The sequence below is a fragment of the Heliangelus exortis genome, chromosome 1 (genome assembly GCF_036169615.1).
Source record: "Heliangelus exortis chromosome 1, bHelExo1.hap1, whole genome shotgun sequence".
Lineage (NCBI taxonomy): Eukaryota > Metazoa > Chordata > Aves > Apodiformes > Trochilidae > Heliangelus > Heliangelus exortis.
The window spans coordinates 112861019-112887225 of record NC_092422.1 but is presented as its reverse complement, the minus strand read 5'-3'; the positions used below and the strand labels follow the sequence as shown (position 1 = coordinate 112887225).

General features: G+C 38.9%; 1 protein-coding gene across 3 annotated transcripts in view; it reads left to right on the top strand.

Annotated features, from left to right (window-relative positions):
• Positions 1–26207, top strand: part of NME7 (NME/NM23 family member 7) — an 88635-nt gene that overhangs the window by 3923 nt on the left and 58505 nt on the right. For all 3 annotated transcript variants that reach the window (XM_071759056.1, XM_071759068.1, XM_071759063.1), the window contains exons 2-6: positions 10999–11106; positions 14546–14712; positions 19712–19822; positions 23513–23563; positions 25588–25795. In XM_071759056.1, coding sequence (XP_071615157.1) covers positions 10999–11106; positions 14546–14712; positions 19712–19822; positions 23513–23563; positions 25588–25795 — 645 coding nt within the window. The remainder of the gene's footprint in view (positions 1–10998; positions 11107–14545; positions 14713–19711; positions 19823–23512; positions 23564–25587; positions 25796–26207) is intronic.

Here is a 26207-nt window from a genome sequence, read left to right as displayed (position 1 = left end):
AGCTAGTATATCCAGGTAGAATACTCTCTAAGTCATCAACTGGCTGATGAGAAACAGTGGTATCAGGAAACACCTATTGCTGTGAGACTGAAGAGGGCTTTTTTCAGGAACACTGACCATTACCTGTAAATGTGACTACCAGGAATAATCACCAAAAGTACCATTTCTTGGAAGTAAGTGCAGTGTTTGGCCTAATCCCCCCCAGACTATTTTGTGTTACACAGATGGAAACCAGAGGCACTGGTGCCTAAGCAACAGGCCCAGGTCACTCAGTAGTGTTCTGTAGATGGAACCCAGTAGTTCCCTCCCACCCAACAAAATAGAAAATAAAGACAGAGTAAGGTTTGATAAAGGGAGTAAATTTTCTGTAGCTCGGCTTTGGAACACAGTGCTACAGTTTAACACCAGTAATGAAATCTTAGCAAGTATTGGCGTGTATAACGAGAATATCCCTCAACAGATGAGTGTATAGAAAAGGCTGAAATTTTTTTTTTTTTTTTAAAATAATGCCTAATAGAGAAGTATGTTCCCAGTAGGATAGAAATTCGGTGAAGTGGCACTTGCACTTCCTGGAGTGGACAGCTCTGATATTAACCTGAAAGGTGCCAGTGGGGGTTTTGGAGGGTGGGTATTGAAGGCCACACGTCCCGTGCCCATGTACAAGCAGTTTTCCTTTGTGAAAGAACTTTATCACCCAGGCTGTGGTGATCTGTACTTTATAATTTAATCTTTGCTACGTCCTCTGGCAAGGTTACTAATTTTGAGGCACAGTGCATTTGGAAGAAAGAGCAAACAGCCGGTTTCTTACTGATGACTTGAGAAGTTCATTCGTGATGTTTAAATGAGGTGCTGAACCTGTCCTGGAGCGCCAGAGGGCGCGCCGGTATTTGCAAAGAAGCGGCTCTCTCTCTAGATGTGTTCCAGAGTCTGTTGTGTGGGCTGTTTCCGTGTGATTCTTCAGTAAGTTTAACAGATCAATTATTATTTTTTTTAATCACATTTTTCCTGCAGAATATTCTAACACGCTTGGAAAGGGGGTCACATATAAGAGAGTTTCTACACGTGGTAAGGAGGGAGATGCGGACATGCGTGCTTGAGGCAATATAGGTGTCATGCATGTTTAAGTGTGACTCTTCATTAAACTTAGTGTTGTTTGCTTTTTTAGCCTTTCTATATATTCTCTCTCTTACTGTCATATCTAGGAGCAAGACTGTATTATGCTGCATGCTTTCTAGGTACATAATTAAAATTATGTCCTCACTGTGTCTCACCTGAACATAATCAGATATTCTCGGTTATGGCACTCTCTTTTGAAATTGAACCATGGCCTGTGAGTCTGAACATCCCCAAATCACTGGATTTAGTCTTTCCTACTGATATTCTGGACTAGCAGTGGTTCCTGGTGGTGATTGCTGAGGCAGCAAGGCTGGGCAACATTAGCAGCCCTGCCCTTCCACAGGTGCCTGGTTTCTGTGCTGCAGTGAAGCTTCTGCAGAAGCAGGAAATGAGGAACTAAATGAGCTGCTTCTGCCATGTTTTCAGCAAAACCAAGGGGGATTTCTGATACCTAAACAGTATGGATATTTTAGCAATTAAATCTTGCTTATCTACCTTGAAAGAAATAATGATTATTTCTATTTTACAAATTAATAAAATGGGAAATATGGCTTTGTGTTTCTGAAAAAGGGCTAAACATCAAGTGTACTAATGCAGGGTGCAGCTGTGAAGGTGAAACTAAGAAATTTGTTCAAAACTGTGTATGGGTTTAGAATCTCTTAATCACTGTCTGCATGCTGCAGAGACCTTTGCATTTCTGGGGAATAAAGTAGTCTGCTCAAAACTGTGATGTCAAGAGTCCTATGCTCTGGGAGAAAAATCTTTAAATTGTAGAACAGGTTTTTGTAAAATGGATTTGTAAAATCACATTAGGACTGGCAGAGTTTAAGCTTACCCACTTTGCTGCTTCTACTGCCCAAAAGTTTTTAGTTTTTCACAACTTAAACTAAAGGGAAGTTACTGAACAGCTTATATAATGAGAATTTCTGTTCACATGTTGCTTGTCACTAGTCTGACTACAGAATAAAGGATATATAAATGCAACATCTGTGCTAGCTGAAATCTGGATTTAGCCCAGCTACGTTAGAATTAATATTTGACACATTCTGAGAAAAAGTACTATTCTAACATCAACATTTGGTTTAACAGTAGTGCAGACTAAATGCTTGCTTCAAGTGCCTACAGCAGTGAATAAGAAAGGTGTCAGCAGACTTGTCTGCTTTATAGGATCATAAATTGTTACATGATTGTTAGGAGCTGTATCTGTTCAAGGTAGATGGAGCATGTGTAAACTTTAGAGGATTCACACAAACTCTTGAGTGCTAATGCTGCTGATACTGGCTGGCTGAAGTGCTCTTCCTCAGCTGTGGTTCCAAGGCAACCAACTGGTTCTTGTTAAAAATGCTTTTCAGAAGATTATTATGAGCTGAGATAATCTGAAGATACTGTAGGCATTATACTACTCTGAAGTGCAGTTGACAGCTTTGGTTCAGGATTTGTAGGTGTTTTCTTTCAAACAGCTACTTCCAGATGCTCATAGCTTTCTGAAATTTTAACCATTCTTCTTAAAATTTTCCAGACAGATTCAGCTGGAGATTGAGAATTAATAGAAGGCTTGAATAAGAATATATGGGGGAAAAAAATGAAAACATTTCAGAATCCTAATAAAAACATGGCAATTCAGTCCTCTGAATAGCTCTAGTTCTGAAAAGGCTAGAAACTGAAAGCTGAAATTTTGCCAGAGGACCAATCTCCATAAAAGAAGACTGCTTTTTAGTATTGCCATCGAATTTATTGGTGAGCTAAATTTTGAGCCTTTAAAAAAATGTTTTTCCTGTACTTACAATACAGGTCAGATTGTGTGATGGAATGTGCACAGGTAGCTCAATGTATGTGTAGCCCCAGTTCCTTCCCTGGGTTCCTATGCAGGGAATTACCGAGCTCATAATTCAAAGTCAGATCCAGCATTCAGCAGCTGACTGTGGCAGCTTTAGTTCTGCTGCCACTGACTGATCAGATGCAAAGCATCTGTATATTGTGCTTAGACATGATTGTGTGAGATGGCTTCTGTTACAGATGCTGTTTTGAGTCAGGGAACAGCTCTGCTTTTGCTAAAATCAGTCAGACTCTTTTTGAGTTAGTGGAGGCAGATAGGTGTGTGCTGAGGACTACTGACTACTCTTAGAGGAATTATCTGTGATCGTGTAATTAAGAGTATAATAATAGAGCTTATCATCTGTAGCTTTATGAAGTGCATCTTGTAACATACATTAAGCAGTGACATATTCCCTTAAAGACAGTGTGAATCTGGTATTCTAAAGCTTAACCTGTCTTCACAGATCAGTAAACAGCAGTATGGTAACCTTCATGTGTTGAAGAGAAATTATGCTTTGTAATTAGAAAAATTACATGAATCCTGTAACTAAGTATTTAACTATAACATGTAGTCACAGAGGATTGGAGTGAATAAGTTGAAGATTTGAATCCTTGATTCTCTTATATGAGTGCAAAAAAAAAAAGGTTATACCTCTTATGCCTACATGCTTCATAGGATACTTGTAGAATTTACATAACCTAGTAGTAAAAGAAGATTTTTTTTTTTTTTTTTGTGCTTCGTAAATTGACAGAACAACCAGACATGAGGTGGAATTACAGATTCCCAGATCTGAGAAGAAAATTTGTAACCTTCAGCTTTTTAGAGCTGTGTTCATCACAACCCGTGAACATATGGGTATGATTTACTGCACTGAGATCCCTGTCCATGAGGGAGATTGACTTGGTAAATGCTACAGAGACAGAAGTATCCCCATGTTACTTGGCAACAGATGGTCTAGATAGCAGTAGCCATATGAACATGAAAGTCCAAAAGGCATTTGGGAAGCCTAGGTACCAGTAATATTTGAAGTCAGGTAACTGGTTCTAAAAGTATTTGCACCTATTTGCAGCAGGGGAAGTGTAAATGTGTAAATATAAATGTCTGACTCAATAGATTTCCAAAGAAGAGTAAGAATTTTAATAATTTAACCAGTTCTTAATTACTTTGAAGTAGTTGCATATAATTTGTGTGAAATTTTCAGTAGGCAGGATTTGCTTTCTACAAGGGGAGGATAAAATGAGATGCTTGCAAAAATCACTGGTGAGCTTCTGAATATGAGGTTTAGATTGAGAATTAGCTGTAGTCATGACATTGTCATGGAAATTGCAATTGCCAGATGTTTCTCCACTTGAAAAATGATTTTGATTTTTTAAAATGTTCTTCTTTTTGACTGAAGAAAAGCCTGTTGAGAAAGTGGTGGGAGGTCTAAAAGCAGTGAGAGGGCTGCAAAATTTAGTTTCTAAAAATAATACAAGCTCGTGTCAGAAACATGAAAAGAAGGAGGAAAGGGAGTTTTAGGAGACAGAGATAATTAAGTTCTCTGTCTACGTAGCGTTGTGGGGTACAGGAACTGTAGAGGTTGAAAATAGGTCGAATAACAATAAGTCTGTGCTACCGAGGATTAATTAGGGGATTTAAGGGGCATCACAATGCTGAAAATGAGAGCACTTTCTGTCACTCAGAATATTATTTGTTAATTACAACCAGTATGTCCAAGATCTCATGTTTCTCTCACAAAGTTGCCACTGATTTAACGGCTTAGTGGAGCTACAGTGTTGGTGGATAAGGGAAGAACAACTGATGTAACCTACTTTGGTTTGACAAAGCATTTGGCACTGTCCCACATAACATCCTTGTTCCTAAATTAGAAAGACATGAATTTAATGGATCGACCATGGATAAGGAACACACATGGGTGGTCACACTCTTAAGAGTTGCAGTCAACAGCTTGATGTCTCAATGGAGACCACTGATGCATGGCGTTCCTCAGGAGTCAGTGTTGAGAACAGGTACTGTTTTACATCTTTGTCAGTAACGTGGACAGTGGAATTGAGTGCACCCTCAGGAAGTCCTGAAGACAGTGTGGTGTGGTTGATATGCTGAAGAGAATGAAGGCCATCCAGAGGGACCTTGTCAGGCTTTAAGAAGTGGGTCTGTGGAAACTGCATGAAGTTCAACAAGGTCAAGTGCAAGGTCCTTCACATGGGCTACAGCAATGCCAAGCACCATACAGGTTGGGCAGAGAATGGATTGGGAGCAGTCCTGAGGAGAACTTGGGAGTGTTCAATATGAGCCAGTAATGTCAAGTTACATCCCAGAAAGCCCCCTCCCTGGAAGTGTTCAAGGCTGGATGGGACTTTGAGCAGCTTGGTCTTTAATGGGAGGTGTGCCTGCCCATGGCTGGAGGGCTGGAATTAGATGATCTTTAAGGTTTGTTCTAACCCAAACCATTCTGTGATTCTACACAGCTGCTTTCAGCCTCTTTTCCTCAGAAAACGAAATTTTGTGTGGTCACAAGCTACTCGTTTGGTATATAACCACTGTCTTGTGTCCTAAGTTCCACACCCCTCCAGTAAGTTTGAAGTTTACTGAAAAATTCAGTCAGATTTGGCAGAGGGATAATGGTGTTCCTCTAGCTTTCATGAGACTGGGGAGAGAGAAGAAACCCTTTAAGGCATCTTTAAAGGAAGACTTCAGTGTGAGCTCAATCCTAATTAGGCATCAGAGAATCCTGGTGGTTATGTGCCTTTATTCAATGCTTGAGCTGAAGAGAGGCTGTGGTCAAAGCAGTCATGGATGAGAAAGCTGAGTATAGAGAACCAGGCCTAATAAGGAGTCCTAAAGAAAGGCAGAGAAGGGAAAGTGTATTTGTTTAAGATTGTTGCCTATTTCAGTGAAACATACTTTCTCATTCAGTCAGACTGAAGGGCATACAGTGCCTGGAAATTACAAAGACGTGTTAGATAAAAAGGGAAGTGGTTTGCTCAGTGATAGAGTGATGCTAACTGTTCCTTTGCTCTCTGAGATGTGTCTTGCTGTAGCAGTCCAGTCATAGACTGTATAAAGTAAGTTGAGCCATCTGTTTTGTGTAAGCTAATACTGCTTTACAGCTTTTTTAATTTGAGTATGCCTTTTATTTACTAGTGCCCACAGCATGGCAAGCCCTCCCATAAGAAGTATTTTGTTAGAGCTGGAGAGAAGGTGGCACAGTATGTTGACTTGTCTGAGATTGCAACAGAAGTGCATGAAAAGCTGGGAATGCAGGAATCCCAGTCCCATTTTCTATTTTCAATCAACCTTTATTTAGTAAACCACAAAGTTGTTTGTGATTTCTGCTACCCCTTGCCCCCAGGTGAAATTTGATTGCACAAGGGGAGTAGTGAAGCTCTAAATATTTTGGCATCTACTAATATATCTTGACATGTCCTGTTTGAGGTCTGGAGTCCAACATTTTATGTAATGTTTCTGTAGCATTCCAATTGTTTTAGGAGTTTTTGATTCTCCTCTTTAAGTTCTATAGAATTTTCATGCAGGGAACTGTCATATTAAGGTGTCCTTACATGAAAGAAAAGCACTGCCAACCCACTGGTTGTGACAATCGAATTGAAGTTCAATTTTTGGTCTGACGTTCTGAATTCACAAATACTCAGTGCTACTTGGAAAGCTGGGTGTACCACTGGCCCTGCAGCTCTCAGAATCGTTTCACCTGAAAGCATTCAGCTAGAAATAAAGCAAAGCTGGCTACATTTTCCAGCAGAAAAGCTCGTAACAGTGATGCAGTTTAAATGCAGTGATGCATTTAAAGCAAGCCAAGTAATTCTGGGACTCTTAAGAAAAAACGGATGATGTTCTGACAGTGCTTACATCTGTGGCCTGTTGGGGGAGTATAAGACTGTAAGTTTCCTTTGCAGACGGTGGGTATAGTTTTGGCTGAAATTCCTCTTGCTCCTGAGACTAGAAGTTTGTAGGTGACTTTTTTCATTTGTGTTGAATTACTCTCACGGTAGAGCTAAATCTAAAGGATGATTGGTCTGGGAGATGAGTAATCAGTGATTTCTGAGGTTTGAGGAACTGTTTTATATAATTCATAAGAGGGCTTAGACTTGCTGTTAGAGGTTGATCATCTACAACATTAGCTTCTGGATCCAGTTCTGAGAATAAAATTGTTGGCGAAGGCAGCTGGTTAGGTCCCCCACTTCAGCCCACTGTCTGAAGAGCGTGAGGCCAGTATCTCTCTAAGGAATCACCAACACATATGGCAATAGTTATTTTTTTATAGAACCCACAAGGAGGAAAGTTAAGAAGAAGGATTCCTGTTGTTTGGCCATTGCAACACATTATATTTTTTGCCAAAGTGAGTGTTCAACAAACTTGTATGTTTGTGGTAGTTTGTTTTTTTTTGGTTGGTTGGTTTTTTTTTTGTTTGTTTGTTTTGGTTGGTTGGTTGGTTTTTTTGTTTGTTTGTGGGGTTTTTTGTTTGTTTGTTTTCTAAAACCAAAAGTTTCAGGACAATTTTTCCAGGAAGTTTTTTTGTGTGTCTGTATTAAAAGAAATGCCCAGTCAGTGTGAGACTAGTTCTTGCCTGGTGGTCTATCCTGTTTCCAATAATTTTCATAGAAACAGCTTGAGTCTTAATATCAGTATGTAATGGTAGGTTTTCCCTGTGACAACACAGAGCTTTATAAAATACAGAATGCAGATACCAAGATGGATCCTTCTGTCTCAGCTTTTACTGAGGGTTGTGCACTCTTTTTCTTGATTTGCTGGGAGTTAAGTTTTTTTGATTCTTTTTCTCTCTGATTTCAGAGTTACTGGGTCACTGAGAAAACTGAAGGAGCAGCAGACACAAAGCTGCCCAATTGAAATGTAGGATACCCTTAATGACTTCTAAACTTGTAAATAGGCAGGCAACAGGCCATGAGCCTGTGTGAAATTCATGCATGATGTTCCTGGTAGCGTATATAAGCCTCATAGAGACCAGAATGTTAGTAGCATGTAAAAAAGCACTTTCTAGATACCTCAGGGCTTTTCTGATTTTAAGAAATATTTTTATACTGTTTCATGTGAAGATTTTTTTTGAGTAGTTAGGACAGGTAGTTGTTTCCAGTCAGTTACAGATCACAGAGATCATAGTTCAAAATCACAAAGTGAATAACTTCCAGAAAAATACTAACTTTGTTTTGTCAGGTAGGACAGAATTAGCTATATAATGGAAAAAAAGAAAGTAGTGCAAAAGGCAGGATCTAAGTAAAAATATGTTGTCCATTATATAGTGAGGGGAATCATCTAAACTACCCTTCCCTTAGCCTGTGGTAAGTCTGTGACAGTACATTATGACCAGCAGAAAAAAAAAATAGATTCTGATTCCCTGTTTTCTCCATATAGGAGAAACCCTAGGATGAAATCTGTAGTCAAAACAAGAAGAACAGGACAGAAGTAACCTGCAGAATAGTAAAATAGTGTGGCAGCTAGAAGACATCTTGAAGCTGGGAAAACCAAGTCCAGATGTATATTTTGCATGGTTCAGACCAGAGGGATAGAACTGTCTCTTCACCTTCCCGTCCAAGTTCCCTAGGCCTGAGCTACTCTTTTAGCACTGTTGCTACTCATGACACTATTTGGAAGATCTGCCTTTGTTTTAGTGCAGAACAGAAACCCTTTGGAGGTCTAAAAGGTTTACAGGTTTACTGGTTGTAAGAGATCATTTCCTTTCCAGCTTTGTGGGAGTTCTGCTTTCTGGTTATGAGCTTCCTTGGCAGCTATGTTCCAGATAAACTCTTCTTCTCTACAGCAGAATTTTTGTGAGCACAGTTCTTTCATAAGAATGAAAGAACTTACATGATCGTAGAATCATTAAGGTTGGAAAAGACCTCCAAGATCACCAAGCCCAACCATCAGCCAACACTAAACTGTGTCCTCTACACATTTTTTGAACACCACCAGGGACAGTGACTCCACCACTTTCATTTGGGAATTCTGGAAGTTTTGCTTAAATGAAAATCAGTAGCTTCTCTTGAAACCACTACCTAGAAAATGTAGGTAGCAGTTTCAAAAAGCGATGCAACAATATGAAATAAATCCCATGAATTAATACAGTTATATATATCTTTGTGTTATAAGGAGGCATTTATTAAGGGTGGTGCATCTTTTTTTTAATTCATACATCACTAGTCAACTGCTGGAGGTAGTTTTCTAGAAGCAGGCCTCTCTCTTTGGTAGAGAACTGCTTCTCTACAGCGTCCATCCTTGACAAGATGATGGTCAAATATGTTGATCAAATGTCTTATCTTTCAGCAGTATGAGTGTGTTTAAGATCAAGGTTGAAATCAGTTATTTAGTATTGTCTGCCAACCTTTATTAATGCTTATTGCCTATGAAATGCCTATATAGGAAAGTTATGAGTCCTGACATAAGAGAGGGTTTGTCCTAGCTTGGATATCTCCAGAATTACAGCAGTAGGAACGATGGATGACACAAGCGTGTGTAGCTTAAAGAATGCCTTAGGGAATTTTTGTGCTGGATGCTGCACATAAAACATGAGTTTAAGTAATATCAAAAGGCAGCAATGTGTAGTGTGGAGATAACATAAGAAGTTAAAGTAGCTGATGTAAATGAGATTTCAGTTCTGTACAGACTTCTACAGTCAGAGATGAAAGCCTTGCATCCTTCCCAGAGCAGTGTGCTGTCCCCTCTCCATAGTTCTTCCTGTGATACAGTGGTGTCTTTCTTTTGCAGCATAGGGCTGACAGGAGGGTGGGGTTTTTGCCATGGTGCTTTTAACTGTGCAGGTACAAGTATTCGTCACAGTGTAAAGTTCTGACATTGTTCTTCATAATCTCATTCTTTCTTCATGCTGCTTGTGTTAGGATTTAAGCCCACAAAAGCACCTAATCCTAAATCAGCTTTAAACTGAAGAGACTGTAAGAAAAAATAGACTGACAACAAAAGCCAGATCACTGGTGTTGGGTTTTTTGTTTCTTTTGGTTTTGTTTTAAATGTCTAAAAATCAATAGGCTTATACTTAATAGGAAAATTATTTTGATTGTTTTCCAGCTGATGTTCCAGAGTAGTCATGGTAGCCCACACAAGAATTCTTTCTGTCCTGTTGCTTATTGAGCAGTCTTTGGAACAACTGAAGTGCTGCAGTTTTCTAAAATCTGAAGGACTAAAAAGGCCTACGTAGCTTCAGATTGAACTCCCAGTGGTACCTAAATGTTTAAGATGGAAGCCTCTGACAAGGCTCCAGGAGCAGCAATTGGATTAGGAGGAGCTGTGGAAAATAAAAATTTAGAGCTCCATCTAACAGCTATCAAGTAGCTGATGTTGCTGTATCAATAGCTACCAAACATATACCACTATGAGGTGCTACAACTGCATGTCCACATGCATTCCATTGCCTTTGTGCTTACTTTCCTGTAGGGGGTTATCCTTTGATGGAAGAGCAGTGGAGAGAAGCTCCAAGTAGCTACAGTTTTAGAATTATTGCAGTCTACCTTTCTTGTCACATTCCTTAGGGCTAGAAGATGAGTTGTGAATGAGATCAGGATAGTTATGCTTTATGTAAATTTCAAGAAGTCTCAGGAATCACACTAATGGTGTCCTTGACTTAGATATGTTCATCTGATTAACAGGAGCTCAGGTATGAGTGCTCAGGAAGAGGAAAGTGTTTTCTTGTAGGATGTGTAACAAATGTGTTAAGATTCTATTATCTAACGTGCAAACCTTTTTAACAAATAAAAGTAAATCAAATACTTTCACTAAGTTAAGAAGTCTGACAACAACTTTGGCATCAGTCCATGTTTCATGACTGATGAAATCAAAATACGTTTTGAGATTGCCTGGAAAACTGCAATGCTGTGTCCATCAAACCTAAAAGGTGAAAGGTAACAAGTAGAAAGATTTCTCTGGCTGTGATAAGCAGATGATGATGATTGGTGTGCAAGTGCATTTACTGGTCACTTTTTGTACTCTTCTGATAACAAACCCAAGGAAAATTTTATTTGAGTGTACATAGAAATTGTCTATGCATTCTGTTATAGCCCTTTTCTGCCCTTTTGTTTTTTCAGAGTCAAGATGACAGATTTGCTTTCACTGCTGAATGGTATGACCCAAATGCTTCATTGTTCCGGCGTTATGAACTTCTGTATTATCCAAAAGATGGATCAGTGGAAATGGTAAGAATAAACAAAAAAATCTGTTGTCGTAAGTGTAATATCCAGTTAAACCATTTGTAAAGTGGCAAGTCACTGCCTATGTCTATTAATTTTCCAACTTAAAAAAAAAAAATTTAACAAGTACCTTGCTTTGTTTCTAAAACTAAAAGGAAACCAAAAATACAGTATCACAGTGAAGCATTTGGAAGAGCTTCCATGTTTATATTTTGTTGGGGTTTGTGAGGGTTTCAGTTTGTGGTTTTTTCCTCTCGAATTTTGCTTTGTCATGGAGAGATGGAATTTCACAAATCCATTTTCATTCAATTTCTACCTAGGTTTCAGAATTGAAATTCAACTGCACTGACTTACTGTTTGAGAAACAGAAGTTGAAGCTGATTCCAGATAAGCTTCAGCTGAAATTCCAGAAACCTCAAGAATAGAATTAAAAGAGTCTTCTCAAAGTAGAGGAAATAGTAAATTCCTCTTAATTAGGTTTTCATGAAAAGAAGGATGTTTCATAGAGTGGGATATAAATTTTTCCATTAGTGGTGCTTGCACAGACCTTTCTGACTTGTGGTTTGTACAGCTAATCCCTGGTGTTTATTGATGACAGCTTAATACAAACATTTTGCAGTAGCAGGCACATATACACGAAAGTGTAATATGTACTGTAAAGGTAATCCTAAAAAAACAACCCATGCTTTGTGCTTCGTTTTAGGAATGAGTGTATGGTTTTGACTATTTCTGATTTTTAATGAAGAACTAAGAGTCTTAGAATAGCCTTGATTTGGATATACACACTAATTTCATATATGAAATATAGTTTTCCTACTATAAATATCAAATGCAGAAATAAGAAAGGTAGTGGAATCTGCCTTTTCTTACCCAAACTACTGCTGAAACCATGGTACTTATCTGGGTGAGAAGATGAACTTTGCATTTATTACTGGCAGTCTCTTTAAACAGATTCTACCATGATGTTGTCCCTTTTAAGTTAGTTCTTTGTATCACGTCTGTGTATGCACAGTTATCAAAATGTGAGGATTTGTGGTTTTTATTTCCTGGAGATAGTTTAGCTTATCAGTCAGGGGCTGTAATAATCTTCCTACACAGGGGTGTGTAGGCTGGCAAAATTGTTGTTCATTTCACCTAGACATCTCAAAAACAAGAGCTTTCAGAGTCTTCTGGAGGTTCTTAATGCATTCAGCTTCATAGACTGCTGCATTTTACTAGTGTGCTCTTAACCTAAGATATGTTATATGATCAGGACAGGAGTTAAAAAGGCAAAAATGCACACAACCCTGTTACAGAAGGAATATTTCATAATCCCTTTTGAAATTAAGTTTCTGGATGAAGATTAAATTTAGAATTATTTTGCTTAATGTAATTTATTTATTTATAATTTCTGCAGATTTTGGCGATTCTTTATTACTGCCTAACTCTCCTGCATCTTTTGTTGTCTTTCTAAGGAGATGACAGTTTGGTCTACTATATCTCTAACAGCCTCTAACATTAGAGGAGAAAGGAATTAATGAATATGAGCCAGTTTCTCCCTGCTTACAAGAAAAATGCTTGGTCCCCTTTCCTGCCTCCCTGACAACAGGTCTGCTTTATCACACATCTCAGCTGAGGGTGGAGCAGAACTGTTGAAGGCTTGTGTTATCTTAAGTCCTCAGCTTTCCTTTTCATTCTCAGTCCTTCATGTCCTGGTCCCTCTGAAGAAAACTGACAGTGTGAATAATGACACAAGTTCCAGCTTGCTTTGTAGCTGGAAGAAGAGCAGAAGTTTTTGTCTAAGGACAGCAAGCAAACTCTTAGGATCAAATGGATCTCTTGATGGAGGTGCCCTGTTCTCTTCTATGGAAACATAGTTAATAGCTCTCCTTGGGAATTCTTAAAGCCTGAAAAACTCTTCTTTCTACAGGAGATTTCCTAAAAAGAGTGACAAAGTCTTTAAAAAGGACAGATTCTTAGCAGAGAATTATTTTGCTTTGGGTAATTTACATCTACATGGACAGAAGGGGAACAGACCAAACAGTCTTGCATTTCTTCTGATGTGGTTTGTCATTCACATTATGACAAATGGTCTTTTAAACAGATCCAAAATTCTGCTCTAAAAAGAATTCTTTAACACAGGCAGCTGTCTTCTCAGCACCTCTGTCTTTTGATGGAGAAGAGAGAAACAGCTTGGGGTGTCTTTCTAGCAACTGTTGGTGTAATAACTAAGGAAATATTCAGACTTCTAGACAGGTTACTGAAGAACTTTAATATGGCCAAGTCAGTTAATAGGCTTCCTGTCAAAGTCCAGGAAAAAATCAAGTAGCTGAATTAAAGTGGGTTTATTTTTTTTTCCCAGCATGTTGTCATTTCATTCCCTACTGCACTTGAATAGAGGAGAGTTAAGAGGAATATGTCTGATGGGCTAAATATTTTTCAGCACAGAATTCTTCCTTATAATCTTGCCTCAGCAGAAGGAAGTATAAAAAATTTTATATTGTCTGATCGGTAAGGTTTTGACTGTTCTGGGAACACTTGCAACTCTTCTAGTCTTCCAACAGGAGAGAAATGCATTCGTACGTTTGAGCACATGGAGGGAGTATGTAATTCTGGTCTTAATGGGTTTTTCCTCCAAAATTTGTGGGAATTATGTTCTTTCTTCAAATGCTATCCTAGTCTATACACCTTTGCTATGGAAGATAATACATGTAATTCAAGACAGAGAAGGGAAAGTTTGGCATGAGGAAGATAAAACTCTTCCTTTCATGGGATTCCACTTTTCCAGAAAACCAAAGGCATTTATACTGTCTAAATGTAGTGAAGAAATTGTTCAGCAGGCTGCCTTTTGTGCTTTGCCAGCCCACCCCAAAAACTACACCTGGTAATTTTGCTTCTTGCTTGGAATGAAGGTGTGTAGCTGAGCTGTCTTGACAGGCTTTTAAGCTTACAGCTCTAGGCAGCGAGAATGTCTCAACCTAGTGTTGCATTCATCCATCTGTCCCAAATTCAGAGTCCTGGGCAGTCAAACAAAACACAGTATCACTGGAACGATGCCCTGAAGAAGTGACACTGCCACAGTATGTATCCTGATCATTCCTGGTGTGAGCCATTGGTCTGTGAAACAGCATAGATCTGCTAGTGGAACTCTCAGTGAGACTGGGCAGAGATACCCACTAGGCACCTGAATCATTTGTCACAGTTTGAATTAGTACAAGCAAATGATTAAATAAAAAATGCAAAGATAGCCGTCAGCCTGAGACTATTTAAATGGAAGGAATTAGTAATTGTGGTTCAGTCTTTTAAGCTTTTCCGGTAGACCTGCAAGTTCAGAGGTTTAAGAATTAAATCAATTGAGTCATCACATTCAATCCCACAGCACTACATAAATTTCTGAAGGCAGAGTAACCTGTTTGCCCTCAGGTTAAATCTCTTGCTATGGTAGATTTTGATCTTTTCTCTGCAGTATGATGTGAAGAACCATCGCACCTTTCTGAAACGCACCAAGTATGAGAGTTTACACCTTGAGGATTTATTTGTGGGCAACAAAGTTACTGTTTTTTCCCGCCATCTAACCTTAGTGGACTATGGGGATCAATATACAGCCCGCAAGCTGGGGAGCCGCAAGGAGAGGTAAGAGAGCACCTTTTTAAAAATCTTCCTATGTGGTTGGGGTTTCAAAATAGGTGTTTGTTGTTGGCTTTAGATAAGTTGTTGTAGACAGCTACAAGTTTGCTTGCAGTGTGATCTGGCATACTGATAGAGGATGCTGCCTCCTCTAGGTCTCTTGGGAGAGGAGAGGAGGAAAACACGGAATTCCTTCAGATTTTTTACTCCCCCAGGGCAGGGCTGCAGTAGGATTCTTGTGAGAATGTTGTGAATTCTCTTGGGGCAGAATTGTTATGGTAACCCTGAGGTGTGCTGGGCACAAAAGACATGAATCTTGCAAAACCAGCAGCTATCTCTCCAGGGCTCTGTGCAGAAGTCACCAATCAGATCTAGTTTATGTTAGTGCCTGCCAACAGTTGAAACAGGAGTGAGAGAGGCCCATTCCCATTCTCCATTGTTTTTCCCGCTATGAAAGATTTTTTCTGAGATTTTTTTTCAGCATCTTAGAAACTGTGTGCATGAGGACAGGAAGTAGGTAATGTAGGGAGTGTCAGTAAAACCTATAGACTTGTTTGGTAAGACAAATTCTGCTTGTAGCGATAAGATTAATTCACAAGGGATTTGAATCTGCTTTAGCTGCAGTGCAGGTAATCTCTGACTTTGCAAATTAATAAGTTTTGATAATTTGCTTCAGCATTTTTTGAAAAGAGCACAGACTATTTTCTCAGGTATAATGTTCCAGTGAGGCCTATTTGCCTACTTTCTTGCTCCCTGCCACTGACTGGGCTTATTTAGAAGATTTTGGAGAGCTATACATAACCAGACATACAGAAGAGCTCATGTTTTAACACATCTTTGTCTTAGCCTAAAACAAATGCTGCCTTGGAAATTACTGCCATAATATCTTGCCAGAAGGAGTTTTTGGGGTACTTTTTGTCTGAGCTGAGCTTGTGAATGGTGGGAGAATAGCAAAGGAGATGGAGGAGAAGGGCAGCTTTTGTGTATGTGGCTCATCTCTCTGTTCCTCTGTGGAGCCTTGAGTAGATTCCATCTGTCTTGTTTATGGTTTTTATATCAATGTAACTTTTTATAGTTGTTTATTTCCTGCTCTGCCTAAGCTAGTTAGACCAAGAAAAGACAGATTGTGATAAAATAACATTTTCTTCTTCTCATAAGACAATTTCCCACCTATTCAGAAACGACAGTTGTGTCAATTAAGTGGTCCTCAGAAAGGGTGCGGTTTTTTACTGCTCTACAAAAAGGAAGGAAAGGAATTTATGACATGTCAGCTGTTTAGAAAACATTTGAGGAATGCTGGCTGAAAGATAACATAGATACAAGTGGTGTTACATATTCAGAGTAGCTCAAAGGAACACAGTGAAAGGTGTCTTAAATAGGAGAGGGATCCTCAAAATCCAGTTCTTTACAGAAGCTTTCACTGGGTAAACATTGTCATAATAAAAAGTTCTTGGGCAGACCAGTTGCATATGAAGTTTTTGTCTTATTTTGGAATGGTCCTAGTCAGTTTTACAGTGGTTATTAGTTCAACAGATGTAGTAAGATTTCTACAATATTTGATAATTTTTAAAATAATTTGTAGCTGTAATTCTACTAATAATTTTAAGAACGTTGAATAAGGCAGAACGTTCCCCTGTCTTTTTCTTGCCTTTATGCTGTACAGGACTATCAGCAGTTTAGTTAAACTTTGAAAATATGTTCATTGGTCAGTGCAGACAGGCTCAGCAAAGGCCTTTGAGGGTGACTGAGATACATATATAATAAATCTTGAACATTTTGAATTACAGACCTTTGGTTTTGTCTGTAAAGCAAGTGAATGTGACTCTAGGTATATGAGCTTCAAAACAGATGAGTAAAAGGAGCTAATTTGTACAGGCCCTTTCCAGAATTAGGTTAAAATTATTAAGACAGTTCTATGGAATAACAAATCCTACATCTACTTGTCTAATGCCTTGGGTCAATTTTTAAATATTTGAGTGTTCTTCTCTGCACCCTTCTCAGTGCATCATCAGATGCACTAAGTACATCACAGACAGTGACTAAAATACATAAGTAAGCATGTAAACCACTGCATGTACAGTGTACCACTTACACAGTCACTGGTGTGGGGCAGGCATTTGTGTTTCTGTAGTCTTCCGCTTGTGATCCTGGGTGATTGTAACCCGAGGTAAGCAGTTTTCTGACAAGAGTGTCCTGACTAAGTAGACTGTACTTAGAGGCAATTAATATAGGTTGTTTTGAAAATGCTGTTAGAATGCTTGTTACTCAAACAGAAAGCTTTTAATTCCTTTTTGAATGTGTTATTCTTATGCTTCCAATTATTGACATACTAAGTAAGCTACTGTACATGCATCAGTCCTATTATTAGAAATAAGTAGATCTCAGAAGCATAGTGACAGCATGCATTGTGCACTGTTCCTTTGATCAGTTCCCATCTTATGTTGTTTCACGACTTGCTGGAGTACTGTCATACTGTCCCTTTGAAAATGTAAGCAAGTGAGCTTAATTTTAATTTTTTCTCCTTTGTTCCTAGACATAAAACTGCTTCAAAATGTACTTTGCAGCCTGCATCATGTCAAACCACAAGAAACATATTCCTAATTAAAACTAAAAATAGGGTACATAAATCAAAATCCACTCTCAGAAGCAGTCTTCAGCATCCTGAAGTATTTTCTTATCCTGAGTACCTCTGAGAAGCTCATACCAAAATGTTAGAGCTTATATATTGGTGTTAAAGATGTTATAAGAATTATTAGCTGCAGTTTGTATTAATGTTTTCTAGGTAAATTGCTTCATAATGCAATAATTCATTACATGTTGGTAGGAATTACAGTTTTACTAGAAACCTTGCAATTAGAAAAGTAAGAGAGAATTCATTTCTAGCATAAGCAGTCTATCTCAAATGGCCTGTGTTATAATGTAGAGTCAAAAAAGTATTCTCAAGGAAATGCAAATGACACTGGAGATCTCATTCCAGTGGTTTGATCCTTACTGTTCATGGTAATCATTGAGAACCATTTATGCCAGGATGCAGCTCATGCGTTGTGTGAATGGGTGGGAAAGTGTCACCGGTCCAGCATGCAGCTGCTTCCCCTCCTGTGTCTTGATGCGTGTGGCACACCCTGTCATACCATAAATAATATGATAAAGTGAGGTGGAGCTGTGAAATCCTTGGGGAAGAGGGGAGCATGCTGCAGGCCATAGGATGCATGGAGTATCCTGTGTTGAATGTTGGCTGGCAGTCACCTTTCCTGATCTGAAGATGGGGCTAAACCAAGTTTAGATGACACTGCAATATGCAGAAGTTTAGGCATGTTTTGACTACTTTCATGCAGTTTCTGGGTACATCCTTGGTCCATCAGTCTTTTTGTGTCTTGTTTCCCAATGGATCTGGGCCTAAGCTGATCTGTCTATATGAGCTTCCTGGTGGTTAAGGAGATAATCTGTTTCTGAGCCCTGAAGGTCATCTATGTCTTTCCTTTACTTTCAGATGAAATGTCACATAGATTAGAATCTTCCTCTTTACACTCCCTACCAGAATCACAGAACATTTAGGTTGGAAGAGACCTCCAAGATCATCCAGTCCAACCTTTGACTAACACCACAGTCAACTACTAAACCATGTCCTTAAGGATCAGGTCCAAATGCCTTTTAAATGCCTCAAACACCTCCCTTCCCTTACTTTTGCTGTGAAATAGAGCATCTGTTCCCAATGCATCTGCTGATCTGGGGTTACTTAAGGTTCAAAATAAATGTAGTGGAAGTTCATCCATCTCCTGTAACCTCAGCATATTTGTCCTGGCTTGAATATACTGCTGTAAACCTAAAGACTGTTTTCCATGCTATGATTGGATAGAAGATGAGAAATTTGCAATTATTTGTCTTTCGTTTAAGGAAGTACTGCAATTAAAAAAAAAAGCCTATCATGGGTCACCTTCTTTGTTGGAAATGGTGTAAAAGATGTTAACAGCTCTTTAGCATTGTCAGAGACGTGGAGTTTCTGAGAGACAGGGTTGAGTAAATCTGTTGATTTGTAAGCTGAGCACATTTGAAGCTGACTCACCACAAGATGAATGCAGATAAAAAAATGCCATTTTACAGACCTTCTTTTTGTGCTCGTTATTTTTGATTAGTTGTATGTTTAATGCTGATGGTGTACTTGGTGCTGTGCTAAGCACACTAATAAAACAGTCCTGGCCTTGCGGATGTACAGTATAAAAAGATAATTACCAAGAAGACAGGATGTACTTGGAAACAAAGATGCGGGGGAGAGTACACATTTTTTTGGATTGGTCTCCCTTAGAATATAGCTGTCAGTCAGTATAAGAGACATAATACCTCCTCTGCAACCTTTTATTGTGTCTATTAAGTATCAGCTATTTGGCATGCAGATTGTATACCCTGAAGCGATTGTACTTTACCGAGCACATTAGGACTTCATTCTCACTGAGTCCTCCAAATATTTTAAAAGTAGGGACAAACCAGTCGTTTCAGTTCTTTATGAAGGAGGTACATTTTGAAGTAGTGTATTTAGGTAGGGAATTTTAACAGCTTCATTTTTATGTATATAATGGCTAGCACTAGGAAAAAAGGGGAGACATTAAAAAGTCAGTTGTGCTTTAGTTCAGACCTGTGAGTGAGGAGCTGTAGAGATATACTGTAGCTAAGGAAGAAGCTATCAGATTGTTTGCTCTGAGAGTGAAGAGAGAAGCCAGTACATAATGACTGCTGGTGAAACACTGTGGGCTGACTTGGGTTTTAGAAAACCAGGGAAATTGTAATGTGCAAAGCTCGTTCTTATCAGAATAATGTCTTGTGCTGGCATTCAAGAACAGTGTGGAAATTGATGAGGCACTGGGACTGGGATGTTTGATTGTGGCAGAATTTCTCTCTTTGATGTGATGTTTTCTTCTCTGAATATAAACTCAACATGCACACCAAATGCTGTAAGGAAAGTAGTGTTGGCTGTGTCTCTCTACTTTTTAAAATTTTTTTCCCCCCCCAGAACGCTGGCTTTGATTAAACCTGATGCGATATCCAAGATTGGAGAATTAATTGATATAATTATTGATGCAGGATTTACAATAACTAAGGCCAAAATGATGGTGCTTTCAAGGTAAGGAACTTTTAAGGTTAGCTCTATTGTATCTAAGTGTTATTTTTGCAGTTAAGAATATTCTTTGAAGCTATGCTGTGTTGTTCCACACATCAAATCCATCCCAGTGAGTAATAGTGGAGAAGACTCATCTGTTCCATAATCATGTAGATTTCTGAAAGAGTGTAGAGACTTCAGCTAAGTATTAAAAATTTCTGTGTAAATGAGTATGGGTAATTAAATATGTAATATCACTGTATGAATCCAACGTGACCATGGCTTTAGCAGTTGAGCAGTGTTTACAACTGACATGTCTGTATGTCCTTACCTCATGTCTTTTAGATACAAACTACATTGCTGATTATGATAGCATTGTTGTTAAAGTTGCTGGTTTGTTCACTCTCAGTAAATCTTTTGTCTTAATTTGTACTCTCAGAATCCAGACTTTTTTACTTTTTAATGACTGCAAGTGCCAGGCAAAGCAAGTGATCTTCTGATGTTGATGCAGGGATGGACAGATTTTTTTACTCATGTATCTTCCTAATTTTCCCCAACCTCTCCAGCTCTCCAGTTATCTCTCTGTGCCAAAAGATTTTTTAAAAGGCATGCTGCAGAGGAGAGAAAACATAATTAATTTATCCTATAAGGCTTCCGCAAGGTTACTGCACTATGTCTCCATTTCTGCTTTGCCAAAGCTGTTTATATACAACCTGGCTTTCAGAAGAAAAACTGTATGTCATACACGACACCATTTTCAGATGTTCTTATGGTTTCTGTGTGAGGTTGGAAACAATTTTCCCCTGCCTCAAGATCTTTCTGGCTTTCAACATACTGATAAAACAACCACGTGACTTCCTTCCCTTGTCTCCTCATTTACCTGCTGCAATGCTTGCTGGTACTGGCCACAGATCCTATCCCAAAAAACTACAGTTCATGAGTTCAGTCAGATTTCTAATGCTGATTTACACTTCACAATGCCTTTTGAGACAGCTTTTTTTGACTTGCCCTCCTGCAGTCTGAGAAATCTGATCCTGAAGTGTTGTATTGGGTGGTTCTTTAATTTTGTGTCTGTTTGGGAACTTGAAGAACTGTTTAGCCAAGTCTTGTGCTTTAGAGTTGACTCACACTGAAGTGAAGAAACTCAGAGGCTGGAGTTTTTACTGCCTATTACTATATAAAAATTTCTACTTGTATAATTGAAAATAGATAGTAATAACCACAGGATTGGACTGTGATACATATGCTGGATATATTTCAAATAATGTCGAGTATTTGTGGTTTCTCTGCACACTCTGTTTCTTGGGACTGTGCCATTTTAAAATGTTAGAAGTATGGCTTTGCCAAAGTCTTCTAAGCATAGATCTCTGCAGGCATGCCTGTTCCAAACCAGCAGCATCATCTACTGCTTTCCTTAAAGAGATTATTACTGACATTTGTCTGGCAATCACTAAATAGATTTATGACTTCTGTGAAAATTGTTGCCAAGATAAGAAAGTGAGGGCAGGCACTTGCTTTGATAGGTCAGGTCTCCAGTGTCTTTGTTTAACCATATGTCAGTTCAGTCTGTTATTCCCAGATGAGCACTGTTTTCATTCTTCAAAAGCAGAGAACTAATGAGATGAAATGAAAAAGGAACTAAGGTATGCAGTGCAAGTGGAGCTTCATATTTATTGAAATTGAAACTCTTAACTAAATCATACAGCTCAATTTGTTTCAGAAATATATCCCTCAAATATTTATTGTATTCAGAAATTATAATACTTTATCTGTTTTCATCCTTTTTTTCATATTTGCTTTCCAAAGTTATTTGGCAAATTACCTTCAAAAGAGGTTTTTCTGGTGAAATAGTGAACTGTAAAGCAAAAACTTAAGGCTATTTGCAGAATGTAGGTTTGAAGATTGAGATTGCAAGAGTTGCTGTGGCTAGCATAATTTTAAAATCATGTTTCTGCCTTAGTTATGAGATGGAGGGAAAGCATATTGGCTGTATGGTCAATTAAAATATTTTGAATTTTGAATGGCTCATAATTAAAATGAACTGAAAACAACAAACCAAGAATTATTCAGTTACATTGAGCAGGTGGTCATTTTAATAAAAAATCTGGAGAAAGCTGTGACTGTTCAAATAGTTGTCAAGGTTAAGAAAATTAAATTGGTCTTAGGTCCTTTTTGAGACTGTTTCTTTCCCCTGGCAGTACTGGGCTAAAGTCTTCACTGCAAGTGGGAGAGAGATGTGAAAAATTGTATTGCACATGAAGGAACTATGCCTTTGTTCAGACTTGGAATCTGTTATGAAAAAGCTGTGGGTAATTTCCTTCAGTAAAGAGGGCTGCTCAAAGTGAGTGAAATCATGGAGACCAGGAAAAATAAGAAGGCTGTTTCTGCATGTAAGAACAATTTTCCAAGTCTTCTAGTCTGTCTGCAGCTCTGCTTTGATTATGAGCTTTGTACCCAGGTTTGGGGTGAGCAATATTGCTTGCTTTCACCTGTCAATGCTCCTGAAAAGCTTGTTCTTCTGCACCATTGCAAGCTTCATAAAGCAGTACACACCAAGATTTGGAGAAACCCAAGACCTAGCCTGCACTTCTGAACTGGAATTTTGAAGCTGCAAAATAACAGGGCTAGACTTGAAAATCCCATGGGTATTTCTAGCTGTTCCTATGCAAAAGCAAAGCAGTGCAGGAAGCAAGAGTTAAGCATGAGAAACAGCTGGAGAAAAAAGCAAGGAAGTGAGAGTAGGTTGGCTAGCTGCAGGGGGTGGTAGGGTGAAAGGGCACAGAAAGTTATGCCCACGGGTGGATGGGTGGTGGGTCTGCACCACGGTCCCTGAGACTTGTGCATTTGGGTAGCTGAGCTCCGTGCTGCTAGCAGTGTGGCTGTGGCAATGCAGAGCTTGGAGAGGGCCACCACCCTGTTTGAAAAGGGTATCTTTCTGTTTCCAGTGCCTGAGTAAAGGCAGAGTAACAGCTGTGGTACAGACATACTGTGTGTGTGTGCCTGATGGCCCTTAGTTGCCTGGCAATGTAAGGATTACATCTTCTCATTACTGAAACCCCATTGCTTTGGGACAAAGCAGAGTGTGAAGTAACTGCTGTGTTCCCCAAGGGAAAGTGCAAGACCTAATTGTGTTTTCAAGTGTGAAAGCATGGGAGAAAGCAAGCTTTAATCTGGAGGGCATTGTGCTGCTTATGTGATGTGTAGTGTGTGAGGATGCTGAATGGAAACCAGGTTATGTAATGTTGTGTTGTGCACCAGTGTAAGCAAGCACTAGCCTTGAGGAGGAAGTAGGTTCCAATGAAGCAGATAAATGGTTTATTTATGCTTTAAAGTCAAACTTCATTTGGCTTTAAACACACACCCTCTATTGGCTTGGCAAGAAGGTGCTTCTGCTGTATTTATTTCTCAACCTGAGAATGTGTGGGTCATCAGTGACCATGATACAGTCTTCAGTAATTCCTTCCTTACCAGAAGTAGAAGCATGAGGAGGAATCAGCTACAAGTTGCATTTGTAACTATACAGAATACAACAGGAAGATAAATGCAATTTCTGTTACAGGGAATGGGAACCCCACAAGCTGTCCAGATTGGGAAGACATTGTCTTCAGAAAATACTGGTGAATGATAGTTTGTGGTTTAGGGGGATTTATGTCTATGTATGTGTGTATACATCTATATCTGTACATATGTAACTCTGTCGTTTTACTCTTCTAGAAAAGAAGCAGCTGATTTCTACGTAGACCACCAACCAAAACCTCTTTATAAGTAAGTGTATCAATTTCAGTTTGATGTATATTGAACTGATTTATTGAATGCAAATTATTCACTTACCATATTTGGTACTGCAAGACCCTGGGAAGATCAGAACTCATCTTAATTGGAGCCCTTTGCAAAGTATACACCCAGTTCATCTTCCTTCAGGGACAGATCCCTGTTGCAGCTCCCCATCATTTTAACTTACACTCTTTACAGCCTGATGATATCAGTGGAATGTCTTTGGTGTCTCAGAACTGAAATGCTCCTAGCAAGGCATTCAGCAACTTCAAGGGAAAGCCAGGGGAGGGTGCATCTTGAGGATCAGGGTGGAGCTTGCAGATAATGAGAATTAGGGGATAACACTTAGCTGTGAGAAGTGGTTTGGTAGCAAGTAACCTCAAATCATAAATAACTGAAAGAATTAGTGCATGGGGCAGTTGTTTACTGGGCTGCTACCCTTGAACAAAACATTAAACTTCCATGATGCTTCACATCTGGACTCCTCCACCTAACATGAAAGACATAATTCTTTCCATAACTGAACAGATTGACCCAGAGGTTGTGTCACTTCTACTTTGCTTGGATTTGCCAACAAACAACTTTCTTTTCCTCCCTCTGGACTTGGTGATATTCTTTTAGGAAGACGGTGCTGCTCTGCCTTGGTTTTTTTCAGCCATGTTGGAACCTGGATTTGCATTAATGTGGTGAAAAGAGCTGATTTCAGTACTGTCATGAAGGCCTTGAGTATTAGAATCTGCCAGCTGCCCTCCTGCAACAGCAGCTGATTTGTTGTGGGTCCCAACTCAAGCCCTTCACAGAGATGTGGCCCTAGGCTATGTCTGACCTTGCTGGAGATCAGAGGAAGGTTTAGAATTGCCTTTTCTTTGTTGAGTAAGCCTGCTTGAGTACGCTGATAAATAAGCAAGAATTTAGCCTGTAGTGTTATTTCACAGATGTGTATCTACACTAATGGTAATTATCTGAGGAGTTACAGCCTTTGTCCACTGTGATGTGCCTGTTTCTCATCCTTGCAGTCCTGTTGGCTACATCTTCTGTATAGGATCTTTCTCTAAATTAGGAACAAATAGTTATAAAACATTACAAATGAAATAGAACAAGAATCTTCAAGGCAGAAAATTTAAAATCTGACTTATTTATATCTAGCATTTTCTCACTTGTCTTTTAATTCATATTTAGTTTACCGTTTTGCAAGTCCACTACTCACAAGTCTAGTGAATATTCAGGAAATATAGCAATTCTGCTTATTTGGAAAAAAATGTTTTTCATATTAAAAATTTAATTTAAAATTATTTAATGTTCAAAATTAGTCTGCACAGTAAGCAGTGTTGTAAGAATTGCTTTTTTTCTTGGATACATGTGTGTGTAAGCCATTTAACTATCTTAAATAAGCAGTCTCTGACCAACAGAACCTACGTTATAGTAGCTTTTCACTGTGTAGGTTCTTTATGTTTATTTAACTTTTAATGTTTGTCCTTTCAAAAGGAATTAGTAGGATTTCTCTTCTTACCCACTGATCATTGCATAAATGACCATTAGGAAGCAGGTAGTTGAAGAATCACATTGGTCTACCAGTTATAATTGCATAGAGCTTTTTAAAGAAGGTAGTAGAAAAAAAACATTGAATCAACTTTCTCCTTTGTTGGTTCTGCCCAGACTACACAGTGAAAGGGCAGGCTTGCTGGTATGCATGTTTTGTAAAGATAGAGAATCATAGTTATGGTATTTTGTTTAGTGTTTTAAATACAACATTTGGGTTTCCGGGTTGGGTGGTTGTTTTCCATGTAAGTGAGGTGGTCAGGACAGGAGGCAGGCTGATCCTGGCAATCTCTTCTTTTTACTCTGATTTATCCTATTGAAATCACATTGACCTCATCCAACCTCTTCCTCAAGCAGAGGCAACTTCAAAGTTAGATCAGGTTGCTCAAGGCCTTGACAACTTGAGTTCTGGATCATATGTTTTTGTTGGTTTTAATTTGTAGCATGGATCATCATGTGTTTTTTCCATTTTGCAGTGAGCTTCTCCAGTTTATAACAAGTGGTCCCATTGTTGCTATGGAAATCTTAGGAGATGATGCAGTTTGTAAATGGAAAACATTACTGGGGCCAGCAAACTCTGCAGTGGCTCAGACTGATGCACCAGGCAGCATTAGAGCAAACTTTGGACATGATGGCCTAAGAAATGCAGCTCATGGCCCAGATTCAGTTGCTTCAGCTGCTCAAGTAAGTTTTTGACTGTTTGTTGACTAAGGTTCATTTATACTTTTTCTGGTAGCAGCTAGGTAAGGAATTCCTCATTTTTTGCCCTGCTTGGGTTCAGAACTAGTTTAGATATTCCTCAATAATATTTTTTTTAGCATGGAAAAATAAAATGTCTGAAAACAGAAGCCTCGTTTATCTCTGTCACAAAGGGGAACCTTGGGCACTCTGATCATGAGAGCATGCCTGATGCCTGGTCCTTTATGATGTCATCTGTATGTCACAAACATTGAGTTAATTGCACAGGCTGCATAATCTACCTATAGGGATTAAACAGTTAAATCCTTTTGTTTCCTCCTGTATTTTGCTTATCTGTTCTCCTTCAGTCTTCATTTGTCTTCTAGCCTGCAGGCTACTTTTCCTCTGCTGTTACTGT